The 12,903-nt window shown below is 42.9% G+C and overlaps 1 protein-coding gene and 1 long non-coding RNA gene across 4 annotated transcripts; both read right to left on the reverse strand.

Annotated features, from left to right (window-relative positions):
• Nucleotides 1-7,589: 7,589 nt before the first annotated feature.
• LOC108444953 lies at nucleotides 7,590-8,463 on the reverse strand. The gene is made up of 2 exons (XR_001859673.1): nucleotides 8,372-8,463; nucleotides 7,590-8,064 (listed from the first exon to the last, which is right to left on the reverse strand). It is a non-coding gene; the product is annotated as an uncharacterized LOC108444953 (long non-coding RNA).
• Nucleotides 8,464-8,550: 87 nt separating this feature from the next.
• On the reverse strand, nucleotides 8,551-12,845 carry LOC103625443 (calcitonin gene-related peptide). 3 transcript variants are annotated; one of them, XM_008644866.2, is made up of 3 exons: nucleotides 11,885-12,845; nucleotides 11,488-11,619; nucleotides 8,551-8,756 (listed from the first exon to the last, which is right to left on the reverse strand). In XM_008644866.2, exons 1-3 carry the CDS (start codon nucleotides 11,968-11,970, stop codon nucleotides 8,597-8,599), a joined length of 378 nt encoding a protein of 125 aa, XP_008643088.1. In that variant the 5' UTR covers nucleotides 11,971-12,845; the 3' UTR covers nucleotides 8,551-8,596. The 3 variants fall into 3 exon arrangements, with proteins under 3 accessions (XP_008643088.1, XP_008643086.1, XP_008643085.1); XM_008644864.2 differs by having other exon boundaries at nucleotides 8,551-8,759; nucleotides 11,885-12,843; XM_008644863.2 differs by lacking the exon at nucleotides 8,551-8,756 and adding an exon at nucleotides 10,143-10,687 and having other exon boundaries at nucleotides 11,885-12,550.
• Between the last annotated feature and the right edge of the window lie 58 nt (nucleotides 12,846-12,903).

Consider the following 12,903-nt stretch of genomic DNA (forward strand, 5'->3'; position numbering starts at 1 on the left):
CAGCATAAATTACTGCATACATATATCTTGTATCCTTTGCAGACTGGCAGTTCTCTCACTGGCTTACTTGGAACCGAAAACAAAGCACACTGGAATTTGGGGAGGTCTTCCAAAGAGCAGATCAGGATATTCTGTTCCACTTACACACTTGGTAAGCCCTGTGAACTTTATTTCAAAATGCAAACAAAATAAGGATTGGTCTGTACCACAAAGTGTCCTTCTCATGCAGGTATTGCACTGGTAGACACTTGGCTTGTAACATAAAATACATCAGGACTGTCACAGAAACACTCTGTAAGGGTGAGAAAAGTTATCAAATACTTCCACCAGACCAGCTAGACAACTGAAAATCTGAAATGTGTGGTTATTAGGCTTGATAGCAACACTCCTATGCCCATGAACTCAGGTCTGACCTTTTCCATTAAAACAGTTCTCTATTAATGGCAGGATCTCCTGCAGAAAATTATCTTATTACTGAACTAATCTGGATTAAAAATGGAAAGCATATATTGGCAACTTCACCTATATCAATAGCAATACGAATAATTGATTTTCCTTTAGACCATCTGCAAGACCAATAAAAATCCAGAAAGACAATTCTGATTTTCAGTCACTTCTCTTCAGAAAGAGAACAAAATCAGTTTGAACTTGAGTAGCAAGTGCCATTCTATGTGAAAAGAAGCAAAAGTTACTCTGACTCACTCACACCTCCTGGTAACTGAGTTATACCAGAGGCTTTCTGTGGCTCCTGTGCCCTCTAGCTTCTAGAAGATGTATTTACCAATCACTCTCAACTTGAGCAGGTTTATAGAGTTCTCATTTCTATGCAGTCACTAAAAACTTGCTAAAACAGAAAGTGAAACGCCTTTTCCTCTCTTGCTCCTGGATATAACTTTAACCTGAGACTGAAATAAAGACATAGAAATGTTAGTCTAGATCCTTGTTTACCTTACAGGCATTTCAGTGGTGATATAAACGGGATTTAAAGGTACACACTATATTTGTATCAATTTAGAGTCCTCTGTGTGTGCTTTAAACGAGATTCAGCTCACCAGAGAAATGCCAACCGAACTGGAAATAGCAATGTTGAGGAAAAGGTGAGTTGTGAGACATAAGGGATACTAAATAAAGTCACTAGATGGTATACAGCAAAAAGCACTTGATGCACAAATGGTGGGCTGAGGGCTGTACTTTGTGACGCCCAGCAGGTTTCAGGTTGAACTTCTGATAAGAGAGTAACTGCTGGCTGGGGAGGGAAATCACCCAAAAGAAAAGATAATCCTGGTGTCCATAGAGAACCCACAGCCTGATGGAGACAGCAGTTTTCTTGGTGTTTAGGAGGCTGATGGAGCATGATCAGCTTGAAGCTGGCTGGCTGTGAGAGACAACCCAAGTTACTTTTATCTTGACATATCATCAAAAGCACCTGAACTAGAAGTGTTTTTCACTTTCACCTCCCAAATTACAAGCCTCTTTAAGAGTAGAGGCTTTACCTCCAATCCTACCTGCCACATCACTGCAGTGGCACCAGTGGCAGCCTATGAAGTGCAGCTTCTGCAAATCTTACAAGCGATAACAAATAAGCAATGAAAGTTTTGTTGAGAAAGTCACTGGAATAACAGAACAGGGACACAAATCCTATCAAAAACTGCAGTCACAAAGGCACTTCAGTGAGTTAAATACTAAATGCATGTGGTTTTAGAACACACAGTTATAAATCCAGTGTTTTGACATGGCAAGCAAGGTAACACATAGCTCTGCCACTGTCTATCAGAACAAGGTGCAATAAAGACATTTTGTTTCTTCTGAGAACCTAAGCCATGGAAAAGAAGCAAATGGAAGCTTCACATAATGCAAACAAACCTTTTGTACACTGAAGTGTATAACCTTACCAAGAATAAGATAAAACTAGAGAAAGCCACAGCACAGACTTTATGAAAAAAGGCTGACTTTACTTTCAATGTACATAAAGTGCTTCAAATGGCTTGGTCTCTCATCTGCTTATCTGTAGGCATTTTAAACAAAAACTATGGCAGTTTTCATTTAAACTCTGTATTTCCAGTATCTGAAGATCAAAACTATTTCCTTTTTCTATGTAATTCTCTACTTCTATTACATTAAGAACACAAATCAATATTCATTTCCATAACTAATTTAACTCTTAGATAGTATCTTTAACTACGGAATGATAAAGAGGGACTGCATTAACAAGGAGTAAAACCTTCCTTGGAAAATGTACACACACAGGAATGACGCTGGCAACGTTGTCTTCTTCTGCCTCTCTAGCAGGATTGACATGCTAAAAAGTTCCCCTCAGCCTGTTCCATCGATAAAATTTGCTTGAACTACAAGGACTGTCATCCTTCCCCTGATGCACCTTCTTGGGATTCATTTCCAGCAACAGGCCATTCCTATCCACCACAAATAACAACTATGACATTATTCCATATAAAATCACGGTCATTTAATGAGCTACAAATGGAATTACAAACTATTTATTCAACTATTTTAGGAACATATGCTAACTAGAATAATTGGCTCCCTCCACAAGAGACAGTGTAGACCTGTAACAGTCTTTCAAGCACGTCAGCAGAATAATATGCAAATTAATGTGTCTGACACAATATATTTGTACATTCAAAGTGTTTGCAAAGCTACAAAGAAACTATAAAGGGTCCAAATAGCCATGTGATAATGTTCCTTTAGTGTGGTGGGTTGACCCTGGCTAGACTCCAGGTACCCACCAAATTCATTCACTCTGTCACTCTCTATCCTCAGCTGGGCATGGAAGGGAAAATATAATGAAAGGCTCATGGGATGAGATAAGAAGAGGGAGAGATCACTCAGCACTCACCGTCATGGGCAAAGCAGACTAAACTTGTGGAAATCAGTTTAATTTATTACAAACAAATCACAGTGAAATAATAAGAAAAACCAAGTCTTAAAAACACCTCCCTCCCACCTCTCTTCTTCCCAGGCTTAACTTTACCCCCAATTTCTCTACGTTCTCCCCCAGCAGTGCAGGGTGATGGGGAATGAGGGCTGTGGTCAGTGTATCGCACGCTGCTTCTGCAGCTCCTTTCTCTACCTGGGGAGGACTCCTCACACTCCTCCCCTGCACCAGTGTGGGTTCCCTCCAGCAGGAGAAAGTCCTCCAGGAACTTCTCCAGTGTGAGTCTTTCCCATGGCTGCATTTCATGAACTGCTCCAGCATTGGTCCCTTTCCACAGACTGCAGTCCTTCAGGAAGGGGCTGCTCCAGCGTGGGTCCCTCGTGGGGTCACAAGTCCTGCCACCAAACCTGCTACAGTGTGGGCTCCTCTTTCCATGGCTCCACAGGTCCTGCCAGGAGCCTGCTGTCTCCATCAACCCTGGCAGAGAAGGAGGAGGAGGAGGCACTCTCCAACATGCCCAGCATTCTGGGTCACAGCTGCTGCGGGAGGACAGGAGCTAGTGACCAAAAACACTAACCTGGCTGTCCTGTCCACCTCCTTTCTGTGCTCTAGTGGGATAGGTGGCCTCTCAGGGAGACGCCCGGGGTGGCTGGCAGGCAGCTCCCCCTCATCGCTGCCTCTGCGCCCGCGGTTCGGAATCACACATTGTTCCATGTTTAAAGCCCTCGTGGCTTAGCAGTCAGACTTGAAGGCAATTATTTGCTTTCGTGGAGGTGAAACCAATAATTTAGCTGGCATCACAGCTCAGCCCCAGCCAAAAGAGTAATTGGTGAAAATAAGAGCTGTGGTGAAGCCAAGAATAGAAAGAAAAGATAAATGTTGCAATGATTCTGATTACTCCATAGAATCAGAAATCTCACAGAGATTGGAAAGTTCACAGAGAAAGTATGACAACGTTAGGGGTAATTTGGAAATGGGAATTATTTTCTTTCTGTGGGGAAAAAAAAAAAAAAGAGGGGTACTATACTACTTGGACATTACCTGCAGAAAAGAACAATTTTAGAAGGCATAAGGAGCATCCAAAGTGGAGAATAGGGGAAGGATGTGGTGCCTTTTAGAACAGTAAAGAGACAGCAGATGTGTGCACCATGCAGAGCCCTTTGAGCTGCCAGGGCAGCCTTCAGCTGACTGTCAGAGGCAGTGATTGTGACCAGTTTGGAACCAAGCTGCCAGTGCTCAGCCTGGGCGAAGCCAGGTTTAAAGCACCCAGTTTATCTCTAACAAGTATTCACCTGTTCTGAGACATTTCAGTCTAGAAAAATGCACAGGCCTGAACTCTCCAGCATGTTTTAAACTCTTCACCTCTTAGAGATGTTCAATCTGCTGATTAGACATGACAATGCTGGATTAGACAACCAATACCAAAATTTACTACTGCCTGATATAAGTTGCTTTTGGCAGTGTTCAGTGTCAGAAGCAATAACATTAGCTCTGCTCCTTTCTCACACTGCAGATAATGGAAGCTTTCAGGAAGATGAATTAAATTTCACTAACAGAAGAAGAAAAAAAAATTGCCACTGTGGAAGTCCGCTTGGATTATTTCAAAATGATGCTCTATCAAGACGTGCAGCAATGTCCTGGTGACCAATCCTGAACCAAAAACTGAGTCAGATCTAGAAGCAGAACACCACCTGTCTCCTGGGAAAAAGCACACAGCTGAAGAGCTCCTGCATCTCTGTTTTGGCAGCTGCAAAGGTCCATGAGGACACATACCGGTTTCAGCTCCTGTTCTTCATCACCTGGTACCACACCAGCTGCCCCAGGACTGCCTGATACCCCCCAGTGGCACCACAGCCCTGCACAGTGCCTCTGGGGGCTCCTGACAAGAGCAGGAGTTTGCCTCCTGTCACCAGCCCAGGTTGCGTACCCTGTTCACATCCAGCTGGAAGCTGCACCCACCTGCAAGGCAAAAGCATCTGAGGGATCCCTGGACGCCGTGCTCTCACTGTGCTTATTCACTGGCCACAAGATGGGGCTTTTTTATCCCCCCATGAGCTCAGAGCAGAGGATTGGGCAAAATTCATAACCTTTCATGGGCCCTCAGTGATGCATGCGTCCATATTGGCACTGAAAATCCAAACCACTGGAAAACAATTGGCAAATTCAAACCCCAAAACTCTAGTTACATGAGAACAGTCTACAATAAATTATCCTCTGATAATATTCTTTTCCTTCTCAGAAATTTCTTCCACTTTTGCCTTTACTTGCAAAGCACTCTCCCAAGACTTCATTTGCCCACAGATTTTAAAAAAACGTAGTGGTTAAAGAAAACACACACAGACAAACATCTAAAAATGTTAGAACCAAACTATAGTCAGGCTGACATTGCCTCATCAACAAGAACATAGACACTCGTGCATGAATACAGAATACTAAGTAATTTGGGTTTGGTGCCACTCAGGTATACTGCACCAATGTTACACTTTCCACCAGCTTCAAATATTCTTAGAATGGCAGTGTAATCAAAATGGAAAGACAAGTACATTAGAAACCACACTTTTCCTTTTTAAATGCTGATTCCAAAATAGATTTTCTCCTGGGTGGAAGTTTGGGGTTTACTTGAGAGCTGAAAAGTTTGGGTAATATTACCCAGAACAGTACCTTTTAAAAATGGAAGCAATTTCTTCCACTTGTTCACAGTCAGTAAAAGCAACCTTCTAGCAGCTTTGCAATTCTTTCTACCATGCTTACTACCTTAAAATTTAAAAATTTTTATTTAAAATATTACTGCTTACAACTCTGCTTTTCTCTAGTTTCAGTAACAATCTGCTTCTTCTAAAGCTCTGAGCAGCTCCGTTTTTGTGGTGAAGGGCTTCTCTCCCTTCACATCATGGAAAAGGTTTTTTGTATTCACCCTTGCTTCCACAGTGCTCAGCCCTCTATCCTTTACAGGGATATGTACTGCTAAGTGTACTGCATTGATGTGAAGACAGATTCTCAGGAGAAATGAGACAGAAGATAGAACAGGAATAGATCTTGAAACAGGAAAGTAGCTAGTTCTTCCTAAGGAAAAAGAAAACAAAAATCAACACAAAAACCATGTATCAAAAGTTTCACCCAAATTTCCTACACCCAGGACAATGTAAAAGCCAGCACCAAGGTTACTAGAATGTTTTACTTGTTAGGTTTTTGTACAATGTTGGTCTGAGGAAATCCCTTTGTCTGACAGAAAAATGCATAACTTTGTTAAACTGAAAAGAAAGGCTAATAGTTTTTAAACTAGATGGACACTACAGGTATCATTCAATTACACAGAGCCTCGGTGTGTCTCAGCAGAGAATGGCTAGAAATGGAAAAATAAACTGCTTGACCATTTAGACATTAAAGCCAGGAGGGGCCTATGAACATTGCCTGGCTTCTTGTTGAATATGAATCACTAAATTGCAAGTATTCACCCCAAAAACTGTGCTTGCATTTTATCTTGGAGATTAAGCCATTAAGTGCTGTAATAGGAAACAAAAGAGACAAGGTGCAGTGGCAGGGGAAGAGGACCTGCAGTGACAGGGAAAGGTGAGGTAGCCAGGTGATCCCAGCATATGACCCCCACTTTGTGTAAAGAAAAATGGGGAAAAATACCTGAAACATAGGAACAAATGCTTACAGGCTCCAAAACTGGCAGTTTGGCCTAACCCAAGCAGATCCTTGGGTTCATCTCCTACAAGGCCTGCTTTGTACACTGACTTACCGGAGCTGGTGTTCCCCAAGGAGTGAACCCACAGCCAGGAACAAGCATGCTCTGGAAGCACTGTCACCGGGCAGCATCACTGTCTCCACCAGGCTGGCCAAGGTCCCCTTTTGCATTACACCTGCAGCAGAGACACGCAGAGACATCGTGAGAACCCCCACCTCTGCTTTGCACAGCAGGGTGGAGTCTCCCTCACTGGAGATATTCCAGAACCCTCTGGATGCAATCCTGCGTCGTGTGCTTTAGGATGACCCTGCTGGAGCAGGGAGGTGGGAGCAGATGACCACTGTGGCCTCTTCCCTCACCCATTCTGGGATTCATCTGAACTGATGAAGCAGATTTTAGGGTCAGGCTGTAAAGCACGAAACAAATCTAAACAAATATCTGACTCAGCTACTAAACTGAAACAGCAGCAGCTTTGAGAAGGAAGTTGGCAGCACCACTTATAAGTCCATGGAATGCATCCAGCTACCCTCTTCTGCACTCACTCTAATTATTTATCCCTGATCCCTAAATAGACTCTGCCTCAGGATTGCTTCAAAGAAATGTACATTTCAAAAATTTCCCTTCCTTTCGAATTCACTTTTTTGACCTTACACAAAAATCTACAGCAGATGTCAGGCCGTTTCATCTGAACTACAGCCTGTATAAAAATATTTAGTCTTAAACTACACGATTAAATTTATCTCCATCTTTTTACTAAATGTATCTGTGGATTCTTTTTATTTTTCTTGCAGAAGTCAAAGTAGTGTCTCTTGGTTCAGTTGGGGTTTTTTAATATATATAAAAAGCAGCTATTCTTTCTGTCCTGAACTTTTGACTCAAACCCTAGTATTTATAGTTAATAAGGCTGGAGCAGATCAATGGACTAGCTGATCTGCCATGATGTTGGCTTAGTGCCACATGTATCCATAAGCGTGTCCAAATGAAAAATCAGTTTCTCAATCCAAGTGTATCTAAAATACTTTTTTTAATTTTGCGTAAATTCACAAATAATACAATATTGAAGTGATTTCTTTTTTTTTCTTAAACATACTGTACAATCAGGATAGTTAAGTGTTTTACATCAAGGCACAGCACACTGTATAATACTCATATGCCTTGCCAGGCAGCAGTTTAGTATAATCCCCGAGATTTGGCAGTAGGGCCAGGATAAGTAGCATGGATCACATAAGCTGGAAGATAAATAAATAATAGATGCCGTCACATTTTATTTGAAATAGAGTTGCATATAAAAAGAATATACAATAATTTAACTTTAATAACTAGATCCTCTTTTACTATACATAACAGAAGTGTTTTCATTTGTATTAAATAAAACATTTTCAATAGTAGGATGAAAAATTAATATTTTTGGCGGTCTTGGTTTATGAAGAAGAGTTGCTTCCATTAGAAATTAAAGTCGAGTTTTCAGTTTCATTGCGATCTGTAAGAAAGAAAACCAGAGTTTACTGATATGTTGATAATGAAATGTTAGTGCTAAAACAAGCAAAGAATTCCAAACAAATTGTTGTGTTTAGTTAATGCACAGTGAAGGTAGTTACCTAAGCACAACATCTCCAAAAGCTCTTCTTCACAGTCTAGGTGTCTTTATTCTATTTGTAACATCTCTTTTCTTTTTACACTGTTACTTGGCCTGCCTTCTCAGAGGTTACCCATGCAGCTCTGTTATTCCCCCAGCAAAACTAAAGTTTTGGTGACGCCACAGGTTCTGTTTGGTGCCATGTACTTACCGTGTTCACATCACCATTCAGCTTCTTATATCTGGATGCTTCTTCTTCGCCTGCCGAAGGCCTTGGAGCCCACATTGGTTGGGACAAAGTTGTTCTTGCCCACTGCCCCTGACCTGCTCAGGAAGTCTGCCAGGCGGTGGGTCACACAGGTGGCTGTGTTCTGGTGATGCCACAGGTTCTGTTTGGTGCCATGTACTTACCGTGTTCACATCACCATTCAGCTTCTTATATCTGGATGCTTCTTCTTCGCCTGCCGAAGGCCTTGGAGCCCACATTGGTTGGGACAAAGTTGTTCTTGCCCACTGCCCCTGACCTGCTCAGGAAGTCTGCCAGGCGGTGGGTCACACAGGTGGCTGTGTTGCAGGCCCTCTTCTGTGCTGTTACACTGCTTTTCAGGAGGAAAAGGAAGAGTTAGATCCCACAGCATGAACCCTGCACGCAGTGGAACATCACTATGACGAGCAAAGACTCTTCTGTAGGATTAAAAGCAGGCTGGCTGTGCAGAAGGCATTTGCGCCTTCCGTGTGCACAGCTTACATCTGTTAAAGATGCCTCTTTATGGTTTTCTCAGTGTCAGGCTCACTTTACAGAAGCAGCTGGACTGAAGACTAAATCCAGGCCAGATTTTCAGCAGCACCTGGGCTACTGCCTTGCCTCCAGCCAGGCATTATGGCCACAGAGAGGAGCTGAGGAGGTTCAGGTCTGGAGCACTTAAACAATCCCTGCTTCCTCCAAAAGCTCACATTTGTATTTAGCTTGAGGTGCTCCTGAAAGGCAGTAGCAGACACAGTCTTCACTTCTCACTCCAACACCTGTGCTCCCTAACAGCCAGAAAACAAATGGAATTGCAGCATCACTGATGACTACAGGAGCTTTGTCAGTGACTATGACAGGGCTGTACCTGCTCAGCAGCTGACCAGCTGCTTTCAGAGCTGAACCACAAAAACACACAAACTGCTTCCAGGAACTTAGTGGGAATGGGAGAACCTCTCTTTCCTGCAGTAGTAGAGACCTCTTTCTACTACAGCACTTCACCGTGGAGCACTTCAGACTTTGACAGCATTAGTTGTGTGCTCACAATTCAGCCTACAGCTAACAATTGTGCCAGATGGGGACCTGCAAGGAATATGCATTCACACAATCCTTGCTTAAAGAGTTTTCTACTAAAGCAATGATTTTTTTCTTGCAGTAGGAGGGATTTTTCTCAGCTAAGCATCACAAGGCAGTTTATTAATGTTAACAATGAAGAGTTGTTTTTAACATCTATGCCAAGTTTTTGAAAGAGGCCTCTGATTAAAAGATAGATGCAGTGCTGCAACAGAACTGTAAAGAAATCTGGGTTTGGCTCTTAATTCAAGACAACATAATGTAGGTGAATTGTAAATCATCACAAATATTTTAAAGGTACATATGTTTCAAATATAGTGCAAAGACCTATTGTAAAATAAGAAAAGAAAAAAAACCACAAAATTCTTACCTGGACATGTTCAGTACCCAGTTTTAAACAGGATTACATTTCTAGTTTGTTTGAATGAATATGTATGAGTCTTCCTGATTTCTTTGCTTCTCAGGGTCCCTACCAACAGGATTGCATGCATGCCTGATTACAGCAGTACATATCAATGTATACGTAGAACTTTGACTTCTAAGCTCTCTTTCAACTTTTCTAGAAGTTACTAGCATTGCCTCTCCTGAACATTAAGTTGTAAAATGTTTCTAGCCTCACCTAGAAATCTCACATTCTAAAACAAACTCTTAAACCAAGCAGATCTAATCCTTATAGAAAAATAGGTTTATTGAACAAGTGCATGGGCAAGCACAAAAGAAAGAATCTACTTGTACATTTAGCAGCCAGAAATGAAGAACCCTGTTTCAATTTTTTTTTTTAATCAGTGTCTAAGAAAATCATTTGGAATGTCAAGGCAGTGCTGATCATTTTTATTTATTTTTTCTCCCCTAGCTTGGTATGCATGTTATGTTCTCTGTCTTCCTACCATTAGGTCCATCTCAAACATTCTCTGTCGAAAACAGAACCAAAAGAACACAGCAAAGTTAGCAATCAAAGTTAGATCCACATGCATCAGGTTAAAAAAGGGAGAGGGGAGAAATAAGCATGTCTAGTTGTTTCCTAGCGGTTCCCCATAGTTTGCATAGCGTTCATGTTCCAGGTCACTCAGCACATTCCGCTTCTTGCCAGGAGTTCCAGCCCCGACGTCAGTGCGAGGGTAAGTTTGCAATTTGTGCAATTCTTGAGACAGTTTGCCCAGCACACAAGTACTCAGACTGGCACAGCGTTTGGAAATGGGTCTATCCAGGCTGCAGGGGGGAAAAAAATAAAAACATGCCCAAAGGAAGAGTAACCTCAAACATGCACATTCATGCATTTCTTCCCTACATAAAAATCTACTGTTAGGAGACTTAAAAATTCATTCAAAATAAATCCAAACTCTCAGCATCACATTCCATGCAAGGCAAGTTCATACATAAGCAGTCAGAAGGAAAACACTATTTGTTAATGAATCCAATTTTGTTGACAAGCAAGTCCATTAGCCTTTTGGATGCCCATATAGTCAGAGGTCAGGAAGTTGAACCGCCCCTATATTCCGCATGCTGTTCAGTGCCTCATCCATCCCCATGCATTGCAATGCAAATCCTGTTAGGATAATGCAAGTGCTCCTGCATGCCTTTGGTCCAAGGGAGAGTGGCGCTGCGTGCATCGGGGAGGAACACATCCCTCCTGCCAGGGACTTTCCATGCCTTACAACAGCATGCACTTGCACAACAGAGAATCCAAGAGTGACTGAGTAATCCCCTAACACTCCCACTGGGAAGACGTACCTTTTGCTGCCATATTTTAACACAACCCACTCATTCAAGCTCAAATCGCCCTCCACTTTCAGAAGTAAGAGACAGAGGCAGGTTAACTAGGTGGAAGCCATTCTCTTGACACCAACACTAGGATGTCTCTGCAGTATCATCCTTTAGCAGTTAGCCATAACCCCAAGAAAATAAATAGACCTTGACCTGCAGAGGGTCGTCTCAGATGACTTTGGCTAAATATCAAACACATAACACTCCCACATTGCTTTTCTGCTGCCCAGGACTGCAGTCCTTACCTGTTCCCCTCAGAGGCTTGCTCCAGCTCTTCTGCTGTCATCTGTATGAACTCTTTCACCAGCGCATTTAATAACCTCCGAGCTTCGTAATCACTGAGAGTCACTCGATCCGTTATGGACTCCAAGCCAGGTCTGGGCAGAGGCAAGGAAAACAGGGGTTTGACAGGCACTCCTGCATGTCACTGACAGTGCCTTCCACAGTGTGACTACGCAAAGCCCGCTGCGCTCCCCTCATGCGCACCGTTAGGCACTCATAGGTGGGATCAAAAAGCCACAGCACAAAAAGCAGCCACCTTTCTCCTTCACTGTGGTCTGTTTCCCTCACAGACCTCTAAAGAATATTAAGCATTTTCATAGCATTCAGACAGAGCACTCAGCAACAGGACCAGCTTCTTACCTGACTGGGGCTGCCTGGAAGCTGTCCAGCTGGCACACAACCAAGGCATAAACAGCAAGGAAAGGTGAAATCTTCAGCATAACCATGATTTCCTCTCTACAACAAAGAGGTACATCAAGCAATGGCAGTTTTCCAACCTTCTCAATCCTGCAAGTTCCACTAAAGAGGTCATTGCTTCCTAGCCACAAGTAGCACAAATATGAAGAGCTTTATATTTTAAGTTCACCTTTTTGTTTATTTTGATTAGTGCTATTATGCTTTCATTTTCTCAAAATTTTATGGTAGCTTAGCACTATTACAGGGCAGAAAAATGTGGCTTTTCAGACATGCAGCTGTTTGCATTCAACTTAAAGCACCTTTCCTCAAACTGGCAGAAAATACGTTCCGGTAACTACTGTACACAATGTCTCAGACAGTGTGTCTGACACGGACAGATACAAATCAAAAGGAAAAACAGTAAGTGTTTAACATGTTTAAGAAAGAAGTGCCCCCTTAGCACTTTACCTGAAGCTGCTTGCTTCTTGCCAGCCAGCACACTAACACCCCAGTTCAGATTACACTTTAAGAATTAAGTAGTTTAATTTCAATAAATATTTCTACTCTGAAACCAGAGAAGAGGATAAGTTAAAAATCAGTCATAAGCACAAAACCTGTAAAATTTGCTGTTATTGAAGATCTGAGATACAGCTCTCTCACAGCATCAGTGTCTTGGACTCCAAGGAGCACATCATAACCACCACATCATCCTCATTTTTGCCAGCTCCCAATACTCGACGGGAACTGCGAGCCCCCTTCCAAAGGACGCCCCGCTTCCCCGAGGCTCCCCGGGGCGCTCTGGCCGTGACCTTTGCCGCAGCACTTCGTCCTGGCCGGACACCCCACGTCGCGTCGGCGGGGTAAGGAAGTGACCGACCGGGGAAGGACTGTCCCCCCCGCCTCGGCTCTCGCTACCCCGCGTACACGAGCATATGAATGGAGGTACCAGGGCCCCGCGCTCTGGCCGGGACCCGGCGGCGCCG

The sequence above is a fragment of the Corvus brachyrhynchos genome, unplaced genomic scaffold (genome assembly GCF_000691975.1).
Source record: "Corvus brachyrhynchos isolate BGI_N302 unplaced genomic scaffold, ASM69197v1 scaffold542, whole genome shotgun sequence".
Classification (NCBI taxonomy): Eukaryota; Metazoa; Chordata; class Aves; order Passeriformes; family Corvidae; genus Corvus; species Corvus brachyrhynchos.

What these genes read in the sequence shown, in the direction of transcription:
- LOC103625443 (XM_008644863.2), bottom strand. Translation starts at nt 11,970, where the DNA reads ATGGTTATGCTGAAGATTTCACCTTTCCTTGCTGTTTATGCCTTGGTT. An exon ending in TTCCAGGCAGCCCCAGTCAG is followed by an intron (nt 11,620 to 11,884) that starts GTAAGAAGCTGG and finishes GCCTCTGCCCAG; the next exon opens with ACCTGGCTTGGAGTCCATAA. An exon ending in CAAGCCTCTGAGGGGAACAG is followed by an intron (nt 10,688 to 11,487) that starts GTAAGGACTGCA and finishes TCCCCCCTGCAG; the next exon opens with CCTGGATAGACCCATTTCCA.